This window comes from Oncorhynchus masou, chromosome 24, assembly GCF_036934945.1.
Source record: "Oncorhynchus masou masou isolate Uvic2021 chromosome 24, UVic_Omas_1.1, whole genome shotgun sequence".
Lineage (NCBI taxonomy): Eukaryota > Metazoa > Chordata > Actinopteri > Salmoniformes > Salmonidae > Oncorhynchus > Oncorhynchus masou.
This window is the reverse complement of record NC_088235.1, coordinates 49,026,394-49,038,445: the sequence shown is the minus strand read 5'-3', so window position 1 is coordinate 49,038,445 and position 12,052 is coordinate 49,026,394. Positions and strand designations below refer to the sequence as shown.

The window sequence follows — 12,052 nt, the reverse complement described above, 5'->3', positions numbered from 1 at the left end:
GAGAGAGAGAGAGAGAGAGAGAATATATAGTTATACAGTAAAGCTCTTGTAGTCATGGTCTCCACCACTTCACAGAGAGATGGGCTGGCTGTCCTGAAGAGGGATCCGTACCTCATTTCTCACATAAACACAATAATGTGTTGTTGAAAAGTGTTACGCTCTCTGTACATGGGGTGTGATCACTCGTAAGTTTCTCGAGCAGATTCCAAGCTCACATTTAAAGAAATCTTTCCTCGTGCTAAGGCGTGTTTACATTTGAGTGTGTGTTTTTTCTCTCCCTTGAGTGTCTGTTCAATAGGCAACAGGCCACACTGCCTTTTAAGGATGGATCGTGATAGTGTATCGTTGAAACGGATATGTGTAGAGAATCTCACACTTTATTGTGAGAGGGGTTGAATGTACACTTTGAGATAACATCTTAACAAGGGATTATGTAATTTAGAGTGTACTGAGAACATTTTAGAATGGACAGATATGATACACAGTACAGCTAGAGGTAGGCTATAATCTACAAGCTAGATCATATTTTACTCTCTACACTTTACACCCCATAGGTTCTGACATTATGGTTCATAATATTGATTGATATCATTTTTTCCTCCCCTTCATACGTAGATAGCAGGCTTAAGATCTAGGACACTGTGTGCGCTGTACTGTCAGTGAAGTGCCTAGCCTTGAATTTGATAGATCCCTGAATGAGCCTGGCGTGGGAGGCTTTGTGGATTCCACCAGGCTTATTAGAGAGGCTGTCAGAAACTGAGACCCTCCACGGAGGTCAGGATGTGGAAATCACATGTTCCTTTGGCAGCTGTCAAAAACGGAACAACATCCTTTTCACCCTCTGGATTTCCCCCCTTGAAGACTGACTAATAGTATCTGGTTACTGATAAGAGACACCTTTCTTGGTTGTTTAGGGAAAGTCAAAATGTGAAGAAGAAAAAAAGGTTCGTAATATGGTAAAAATACATTTAAAAAAAGAGCAAGGTGCATGAGAGAAATTGTCCTTGCTCTATGTCTGAGTATTGAAAGTGAACTAACCAATTATCTCTCTTAGAAAATTGATACTCTTAATTTGTATGGCCTCCTATCAGAAGCCTCCCCCTCTGATATATAACAGTACCCTGATTTACAGAATGATCTGGTATACATCTAATCCCTGGCATAGAGGATAGACAACACATATGAATTCCTTTCCTGGTATCATTATTGTATCTCATTGAGCTCTAGTTGTCTTCAATGTTCCTGTTTATAAGTAATGATGCCAATGTAAACATTCCAGAGAGAGACTTTGTACTTTGACTTGTAGTACTTTGAGTCGCTACTAAAGATGCCTCAATAAAAAGTGCTCTCCTCACTGCCTATCATAATATAAGAGCACAAACAAGGTTAGCCAGATTATAGTGTACTGAAAAATAAAAAAAATACTCAAATACAAACAAAAAAGTATTTTAAATACCAGATACTCAAATACTTACACATGTATTTGAACCCAGGTCTGGTATATGTCAGTCTGGCCATTGGTTATGTATACAGCCACGGATGGGCTAAAAGTACAACATACAATTACAAAATACCATTAAGATCAATGTATCAAAATTCATTACAAAATATTTGTATTTTGAAATGTATTTCATTAAAATACCTTTATATATTTTGAAATATAATTCGCAAGTAGCCAGCCCGAACAGAAACAACATCATCAGTAACGGTTACTTGCTATGACCGTGATATGTTGTTGTTTATCTAGTTGAATGCACTAGCTGACTGTAAATCACTCTGGATCAAAGTGTCTGCTTAATGACAAATGTATTATTATTGGCCTTGTTTCGGGCACATATCTACAGTAGATGGGATACAGCTTAACCAAATTCTCCTAACCTGCTATGTTAATTCTCCTAACCTGCTGCGTTAAAATAATACGCTGCACGCTTTGCAATTGTCAATTTTTACATACACATTTATATTTAATTACAGTGCCTTCAATACAGTTGCAAAGATTTGTAAAAACATGTTTTCCCTTTGTCATTATGGGGTATAGTGTGGAGAAGGATGAGAAAAAAAAATATTTAATTCATTTTGAATTCAGGCTAACACAACAAAGAATGTGAAGTAAATCAAGGGTTTGTATACTTTCTGAAGGCACTGTAATTTAGCAGATGCTCTTATCATACCATAGTGCCATCAGACTTCAGATCCCAATGCAGGGTGAAAGGGGACCACTAAAATTGTGGACCGCTGTAAAAAATATTATAGAAAATTGTTTTTCATTTCGAAAATTCAAATTACAGCTCTCAAAAGTATCTTGTTACAAAATACATTGGAGTGTATTTCAGCCCTGTGTAATACAAATGACAAAATACTCAGAAGTATTTAAAATCTATGTTTCAAATACATGTAACAGAAATACTGCCCATTTCTGTGTACAGCTAAGTGCTCTGATCAATACCATGATTCTACATACACTACTGTTCAAAAGTTTGCCTAGAAGGCCAGCATCCCGGAGTCGCTTCTTCACTGTTGACGTTGAGACTGGTGTTTTGTGGGTACTATTTAATGAAGCTGCCAGTTGAGGACTTATGAGGCTTCTGTTTCTCAAACTAGACACCCTAATGTACTTGTCCTCTTGCTCAGTTGTGCACCGGGGCCTCACACTCCTTTTTCTATTCTGGTTAGAGACAGTTTGCGCTGTTCTGTGAAGGGAGTAGTACACAGTGTTGTCCGAGATCTTCAGTTTCTTGGAAATTTCTCACATCTAATAGCCTTCATTTCTCAGAACAAGAATAGACTGACAAGTTTCAGAAGAAAGGTCTTTGTTTCTGGCCATTTTGAGCTTGTAATCGAACCCACAAATGCTGATGCTCCAGATACACAACTCGTCTAAAGAATGCCAGTTTTATTTATTTATTGGTTTTTCTAATGATCAATTATCCTTTTAAAATTATAAACTTGGATTAGCTAACACAATGTGCCATTGGAACACAGGAGTTATGGTTGCTGATAATGGGCCACTGTACGCCTATGTAGATATCCATTAGAAATCAACCGTTTCCAGCTACAATAGTCATTCACAACATTAACATTGTCTACATTGTATTTTTGATCAATTTGATGTTATTTTAATGGGCAAAAAAATGTGCTTTTCTTTAAAAAAACATGGACATTTCTAAGTGTCCCCAAACTTTTGAACGGTAGTGTATCTATGACATGCTCCAGAATTCATTAGTAGTATAGGCACTCCCAGTAGGGACTGATTAGTGCTTATTCACACTGGCAGGATTAGTTGTACTGCCCACTCAGCTCATGTCTCACTCTGTCAAGACCAGCTCGTATTTAGTACTGTATGTGCAAACGTGCGCCTTGGGCTGGTATAGTCATAGTTGGAATTCAAGGCACTTTCAATCAAGGTTTATTATTATAAACTGCTATGTAGTTTAGTGCAATTGGATGTCATATCTGGTTCATGGTTTGAAATAGCGCCATCATTTCTCCCTGCAGCATCTGTAATATTCTACGCTTTGAAGTACAAAAAAACTGCTGCACAATACCCATGAATGCAGGTGTTATGCTTTGGTGGTGCAAGGTGAATTCCCCCATCAACATTATTTAGTCATTATCATATTTTTATTTTTTTCATTTTTCCAGAGTCTTTTTAAAAAAACAAGTCAAGTAATGTTTTGTGTCCTGTCTTGTGGTGTTCAATCTTCGGTCTGGATGCTTTTCTGATGATCAAAACAGAAATGGGCCAGATTCATCCATTGGGCAGTCAAAAAAAAGGTTATTGGAGTTTTGACTTAATGCTTCAAAATGTCAAATAACAGGTTGTGTAAGGATGTGAAAAGAAATGACATTTGTTTGATAAAAACAGTAGGATAAATACACATGTAGGTAGAATCCATTCTCATTTTTCTTTCTCCAAAAATACATGCCTGGAGACGGTTCATAGCCGCAGCTATTTAAAAGAGCATTCTGCGATTGGTACTTCCATTTCGGATTGTTTTATGAATACCCATTGATTCTTGAAGAATGTAACTACAAATGCCTCAAGATTAGTTCAACTGTCGTTCTCCATCAGAACCCAAAATATGAGCTTGTTTTACTTTATTCTTCGTAAACAAGGTAACTGTAAACACAGGTACCATGGGTAAAACTATAAGTTTGATGTCATGGATGGTCAGTCTTTGCATTCATTGCTCTGTCTATGGATTCGACAGTGGTTACATTTCTCCAGCCCCATCGCTTAGCTGTTCACCAAACAGGAGGGATGCATTTTGTTGTTATTTGAACTGCAGATTTCCCCTTTAAAAATAGCCATCCCGCTTGAGCATTTCATCATACCTGCGTTATAGCAGAGTTCTAACTGACCCTGACAGAAAAACAAGTTATCGCTTTCCTCCAGTGCTCCTTGTTTACCAAATGCTTGATAGAAGTACATTTCAGTAGAAAATACCGTATTCTCCTCTCCTCAGCTCTTTTGTTGAGTTAAGATTTGTTGTGTGACAAAAAGACAACAGTTTTCTCATCACTGTTATTAAGTGTCCCTGTGTTGTATCACACTTTCAAATTCTGACATTTGAGTGCCTGTATCTCTGACCCCATGGGGTAATTGTTTGGTGTGGTGGTTGTCACGTCTCAGGTTAAAGTCGGAATAATTCCCTTGGGACTCTGGCTTAGATCAACCACATCCTGTGAGCATGGTACAGTAGCCCCCAGGGAGTCACAATCCCCAGGGAGATTGTGACTCTCTCTCTCTCTCTCTTTCTCTTCCACTTCTCTCTCTCTCTGTTTATCACTCTCTCTTCCACTTCTGCTCTCTCTCTCTCTCTCTCTCTTTGTATCACTCTCTTCCACTTCTCTCTCTCTCTGTTTATCACTCTCTCTTCCACTTCTGCTCTCTCTCTCTCTCTCTCTCTCTCTCTCAATTCAATTCAATTCAATTCAAGGGGCTTTATTGGCATGGGAAACATGTGTTAACATTGCCAAAGCAAGTAAGGTATATAATATATAAAGTGAAATAAACAATAAAAATTAACAGTAGACTCTCTCTTTGTATCACTCTCTTCCACTTCTGCTCTTCTCTCTTTCTCTTTGTTTGTGTTTTTACTTTTTAATGAGAAGTTTAAGATGAAAGCTAATTGCCTAATGTTCAATCTGTAATCTTCACAGAGACACATTTTCTCTCTCAGGACTTTTGCCAATTTAAAGATGTTTAGCCCATCATTAGCGACACCTTATCTTTTCACACATTCAGCGGATTCACTTTGTGAACAATTACGTGTGTTGTTTGAGGTAAAGGCTTTCTTCTTTGTTTTTATCTTGATGTGAGTGTTTGAGAGCTAGTGGGGCAGGTATGGTGTGTGTGTGTGTGTGTGTGTGTGTGTGTGTGTGTGTGTGTGTGTGTGTGTGTGTGTGTGTGTGTGTGTGTGTGTGTGTGTGTGTGTTACTCTCCTTTCTCTTGTGCAGATCAGGCCGTTGGGGTATAGCAGCAGTGCACTGTGGGATGTTTGGAGTTCTGACAAGTGCGAGGCCTGGGATAAAAGGAGGAGCTGCTGAGGGGGACAGGTGTTCCCACTGGTAACAGGTCACCTCTAGTGCCCCTCACCTAGTCTGGCTCAGGGTAGCAGCTGAGATAACTTGGTCTCAGAGCATTTTGTATTATTCTGTACATAAATCCGAGACGAGTATGATGACCTTATTACCGCCACACCGGCGTTCACGAGTCATGACAGTAGTCAAATTCCATGTGACCTTTTAGTCATGGTAATTAGACTTCTCCAACCTCTGATGCTACTGATGGTCATTAGTAGCCTACCAAACTTGCTAACTGCCTGGTACTCAGGACTCTATTGTCCCTCTAATCACTCTGTTATTAATGCATATCAGGCCTAACACAGAAACAGACAAACTAGACACACAACATAGAATGCCCACTCAGATCACACCCTGACCAAACAAAACAAATAAACATACAAAGCAAACTATGGTCAGGGTGTGACAGATGGCCTCTATTAAAAAGAGGGGGATCCTATCAGCTTTCTGTAGGCTATGCCTACTATATAGGCATAGCCTACTTTCCAAATCAAATTGCTTAAATTTACAACAGAACTATAGACTACCTGGCTGGCATGAAAATTAAACATGGGAAAAGCTTCCTGCATTCGCTATTTAAATCCATAGATGACATGTGTTTTTTTAGAGACAGGTGCAGGATAATGGTCTGTTCAAAAAAAAGAAATGGCAAACATAATTTATTTTTTTATATCTACAGAAAAGATTAAATCAATAATAGTTTGATGGGTGACAATATTAGCCGATCACTCACTGAAAGATATATTACCACTTGTGACTGATGCCTATCAAGATACAGCATATGCTTTTTTTCTCTCAACTTTTTCAAATCAGTCACACACCTCATGTAGCCTAGCCCATAGGCCTATATGTTTTGATAATGAAATTTCTATTTGACCTTTATTTAACTAGACAAGTCAGTTAGGAACAAATTCTTATTTTCAATGACGGTCTAGGAACAGTGGGTTAACAGCCTTGTTCAGGGGCAGAAAGACAGATTTCTACCTTGGGGATTTGATCTTGCAACATTTCGGTTATTTGTCCAATGCTCTAACCACTAGGCTACCTGCCGCCCCAAGGTGGTTTGTATCACAACTAAAGTATACAAATAATAAGCCTAGCTGTCATACATCATGTGAGTTTCAAGTTTGGGGAAGATCATTTTCACCATAAAAAATGCACCTTTTATAATAAAATCATTCCATGCATAATCACATTTGTGGTCACCTTTGAGAATGGTGTTTCCCTGCTATAAACATTTTACGATAACATTCTTTGCTGTTGCGTCAGGATCATTGATCATGTTATGCTAGTGGTTGTATTAATGTGCACAGTTCTTCCAATATCTTCAATATGTGCCTTGGAATTGACACATGCAGTTGCCTCCCCGATGTGTATGTCTTCACATGTAGCCTGTGAGAAACACGTGATCACGTGACGGAGAGCCATGTGAGTGAGAGGTGCTTCGGCACGCAACTGGGAGAAGGGAATTATAATTATTACATTCAGCCCAACGGCACATTGGCCACTGGCCGCACAAGACAATATGTTTTTAGGGCTCATTACGGCCACACGAAGGGTATGCAGCCGGGAAATTGGAGGCATTATCAAGTGCTTGTCAAATTGTGAATGAGAGACTGATGAAGTGTGTACAGCCTGCGCACAAAAACAAAACAAAGCAGAGCTCATGCCTTTCATGTGACTTTTTTCATATCATCATTAGTCACATCATGCAGCCTTAGAATGTATTAAAAATCAAAACATATAGCCCAACATTTGTATCACATCTACAGTTACTTAAATAAATAACTCTAAATGAAGCATATAGGAGTACCTGTTCCTTTGTTAACCACTCAACATAGAATAGCCGCATGCGTGCCCACTCCCTCAAATCGTTTGGGAAAAATATCCTTTCTATGTTATTCAGCTATGTTCAATTGTATTCTTCATACTATAAAACAATATAAAATAATGCCATGGAATTCTAAGCAAATATTGTCTGCTAAATGAACTAGTTTAGCTCAGAGACATTATGGCATAGCCAGATAACTGCCTAACATAAGGACAACTCAGAGTATGCTATTCTGTTCTTCTAAAATAGACAACGTTTTCTTGATTTCATGTTTCTTTAGACCTGTCTAAAATAAATAATGGATTTATTGTGATGGTGTAGGCTATATTCAAAGGATGTATTATACTATTATACTAAAATGTAGATGTTCCAAAGGTCTGCATCAGTGGCCTGTAGGCTATGCTTGGAAGTCAGGAGATACTAATTGTGTTTATGTTAATTAATGGTCAATTACCGTGAGACCGGCAGTTATTTGCTTAACAATTACAGGCTAACAACATTTCATGACCGCCACAGCCCTATCCAAGACACTCCATTTAGTGATATGTTACATTTTGCATGGTATGCATTCATTTGTGGAAGTCCACCACCCATTTTGTACAGTATGATATGTTATGAATTACACTTCCTATTATATGTTACAAATTAGCAAAACATACGATATGTTACAAATGTGCTAAATTTATGATAGGTTACAAATTCTGGCTAGGTGGCTAACATTAACTAGCTCGCTAATGTTAGCCAGGCCAGGGGTTAGGGTTAGGGGAAGGGTTAGCTAAAAGGGTTACATTATGTGTAGGTTTAGGGGAACGATTAGCTAACATGCTAAGTAGATGCAAAGTAGCTAAAAAAGTAGTAAGTAGTTAATTAGCTAAAATGCTAACTCTGTACGTGATGAGATTCAAACTCGCAACCATTGAGTTGCTAGATGTTCTCGTTGCCTTAAGTAACCATCTGTCTTTTGTAACCATACAGTATCATTCTCAATGGAGTGTCTTGGATTTACGTCCAGAATCATATGAAATCCTCTGAGACCAGGTTGGCTGAAGGGCCAACATACGAAGCCTTGAACAGAGACATAAGAGAAAGTTCTATACAGAGTTAAACAATTCAAAGTGAGATTTTGAATCATAATGGGTACCATTTTAGTATGGCATGAAAATAGTTCACATTTAAATGTTGAACTATTTCCATCACTCTCCCAGCCAATATAATTTGGCAATTTCTTATTGAAATAGTATTTATAGTTCCACCATCAGGTTGTCTGCCTGCCAAAGGAAGAACTTTCCTCAATGGTTTGACATCCAGTGGGCCATCACAGCAGTAGAATCCAATTAGCCAACATCCTTGGGAAAAGAAACAGCTCTCTGTGTTTTCAGACACAGAGACATGGATATTCAGAGGCAGAGCCAAAGAGCTGGGAGTGGGAATGCTCCCTCCATCCGTTTTGCTCTCTTCAAGCCCATACTTGGTTTGCCCAAGAGACCCAGATGTAGACATTGTTGTGAGAGTGTGAGCACATAATGTGATGGAGTGCAGAGTGCTCTAGCTAGCTAATAACTTCATTCTCACTTAGATTCAGTCCTTGGCATTGTAAGGCAATTTTAGCCTCTCGTCTCCTCCTCTCTTCACTTCAGCCTCCTTCTCTCCGCTCATTTCTTTCCCAAAGTTACATCAATCAGAAAGTTTGTTGTAGTAAACTTTAGTTTGGAGGCTGTTTGCTTGCCTCACTCTGACTATAATTATAATTTTTTTATTAGGCATGTGAAGGTCAAATTTGCATTATCTTTTAATATCTCTTGAAATAGAATTGAAATGTTTCTCTATATTTCCCTGTATTATGTATGTGTGTGCTTGTATTATTCTGTCTGGGCCGGATAGGTATCTCTTCTAAAACTCGCTGGCCACGGATGTCCTTGGGCAAGAGCCAGTAACATTCTATTCTGTAACCTATCAGTGAGATTAACAGACAGGCCATGAATTCAGGTCGGATGGGACTGTGATTTATTTCACTGAGACACAGGAGCTGAATTTACATAATCGCCACCACCTGCATGCTAAGTCACACCAGTAGTCTGACAGGAGACGTTTCCAAGCCTTGGTGTTGTTTACAGCATTAGTGTAATTGTGTTTTTAAATATGCTCCTTACAATCAGATTGAGGCTCCGGATGCATCACAGGATGACATGTTGTGCTGCGATGCTGTCTTGGCAATTTGCAAGATGTCATCACAGGAATATGTTTTTGTAATGGACCCTCCAACAAAAAACTGTTAAGATGAATGTGTCAAAATTGATTATTGCTTGTATAGTCTAACTGGGGAAAAATGTGTGTATCAATGCATTTACCTGCAAAGGTTAAACACAAAACCTACGAATACAAATTGTTTACAAACAAGATAGTTTGACTAGAAAAGTGGGTAAACTGTGAACACCTTAACTGCCAGTCTATATGTGCTGTTAGCATCACCTACTGGAGCGACTCTTCTCAGTACAATACAGTGTAGTAATCTATCTCTATCTGTGTTCTCCTCAGAATATGCCAGGAAGTCATAATGAGCTCCAACAGCACAGACCTTGGCCTGTACCTGACCGTCAGCTCCCCAGGAATGGGCATTGACGACCCAGACACCAACGCTCTCCACAAGGACATCTGGCAGGAGCTAACCAGCCCCGATGACAATGACTCCATCAGTGGCCTCTTCAATTTTACAGGGTCGCACAACGAGACAGTGACCTCTCTGACCTATGACCCTCTTGGGGGTCACACAGTGTGGCAGGTGGTCCTCATTGTCTTTTTCACCGGTCTCCTGTCCCTGGTCACCATAATCGGCAACATCCTGGTGGTAGTATCCTTCAAGGTAAATCGCCAGCTGAAGACTGTCAACAACTACTTCCTGCTCAGCCTGGCCGTGGCTGACCTCATCATCGGGGTCATCTCCATGAACCTTTACACCACCTACATCATCATGGGCCAATGGGCGCTAGGCAACTGGGCCTGTGATCTGTGGCTGGCTATTGACTATGTGGCCAGTAACGCATCCGTCATGAACCTGCTCGTCATCAGCTTTGACCGCTACTTCTCCATCACCCGGCCACTCACCTACCGGGCCAAGCGGACCACACGGCGGGCTGGCTTGATGATCGGCATGGCCTGGTTTGTGTCCCTGGTCCTGTGGGCCCCAGCCATTCTATTCTGGCAGTACTTTGCAGGGGAGCGCACAGTGCCCCCTGATAAGTGCTACATCCAGTTCCTCTCAGAGCCCATCATTACATTCTGCACGGCTATTGCTGCCTTTTACTTGCCTGTCACTATTATGAGTGTGCTCTACTGGCGTATCTACAGGGAGACGCAGAACCGCGCACGGGAACTGGAGGGCCTGCAGGGCTCAGGGATCAGAGGGAGGGGTGGAGAAAGGGCTCACTTCGTCCACCACCAGGCTGGGAGCGCCAGGAGCTGCAGCAGCTATGAGCTAAGCCAAGTTTCCCAGAAGAAGACCCCCAGCCAGGCGCTGGCCGCACGCTTCCACTGTTGGCCCATGATGTGCTCCTGGAGGCCTGGCAGCACCCGGCCCATAGTGGGGGATGCCGACCACAGCAGCAGTGACAGCTGGAACAACAACAACGCCGGGCTGTCAGTGGACCACTCGGGCTCGTCTGAGGATGAGGAGAGAAATGGTAGAAGGATGATGCCCCAGGACCACACCATCTTCTCCATAGTGCTCAACCTGCCAGGGATGAAGGCAGCCGTCAACTCCCACCTCACCTCCTGCGAGGACCTGGACATAGCCTCAGAAGAGGACACCCTGAGAGGGGAGGAGGACAGTCGGGGCAGCCTCTCTACCATCACCACCACCACCACCACTACTACCACCCCTGATGGGGCCAACACAGACACCAACAGCTACCAACAACGCTTTTCCTCCCGGATCTCCAAAGTCCAGTCCATGCCTGCCATCCAGGCCACCAGAGTGGGGCCACTCTCTGGCTCCCCTGCCACAACCACCAAATCACCCTCGATGCCGATCTCCTTCAGAGAGGCAGCTCTAGCCAAGAGATTTGCCTCCAGGGCACGGACACAGATCACCAAGCGCAAGCGCATGTCTCTGGTAAAGGAGAAGAAGGCGGCACAGACCCTCAGCGCCATTCTGTTTGCCTTCATCATCACATGGACACCCTACAACATCATGGTGCTGGTCAACACCTTCTGTAATGGCTGCATCCCCGAGGCTCTGTGGGCACTGGGATACTGGCTGTGCTACGTCAACAGTACCGTCAACCCCATGTGCTATGCCCTGTGCAACAAGACCTTCCGTACCACCTTCAAGATGATACTGCTCTGCCACTGGGACCAGCGCAAGCGGCGGAGGAAGCAACAGTTCCAGGCACGGCAGTCCGTAGTGTTTCACAGGAGAATTCCTAAAAACTCAACGTAGTGAGATATAGACCCAGTGGGAATCGGGTGATGAAAATGATGAGTCTTGAATCTGACAGCTCAGTGGATAGATGAGGCATCCTAAAGATTCTGTCTGTGGTGTTTAACTGCACAGAGATTCACAAGGAGGCAGCCATGTTGCTGCTGTGATGGCTGATGTTCTCTGTGTAGCCACAACCTCCCAAGTGACATATTCCTCTG

At 41.6% G+C, this 12,052-nt stretch overlaps 1 protein-coding gene across 1 annotated transcript; it reads left to right on the top strand.

Annotated features, from left to right (window-relative positions):
• Positions 1-9,971: 9,971 nt before the first annotated feature.
• Positions 9,972-11,852, top strand: LOC135511621 (muscarinic acetylcholine receptor M3-like). Its single transcript, XM_064933104.1, has one exon. It carries the CDS (start codon positions 9,972-9,974, stop codon positions 11,850-11,852), a length of 1,881 nt encoding a protein of 626 aa, XP_064789176.1.
• Positions 11,853-12,052: the final 200 nt, after the last annotated feature.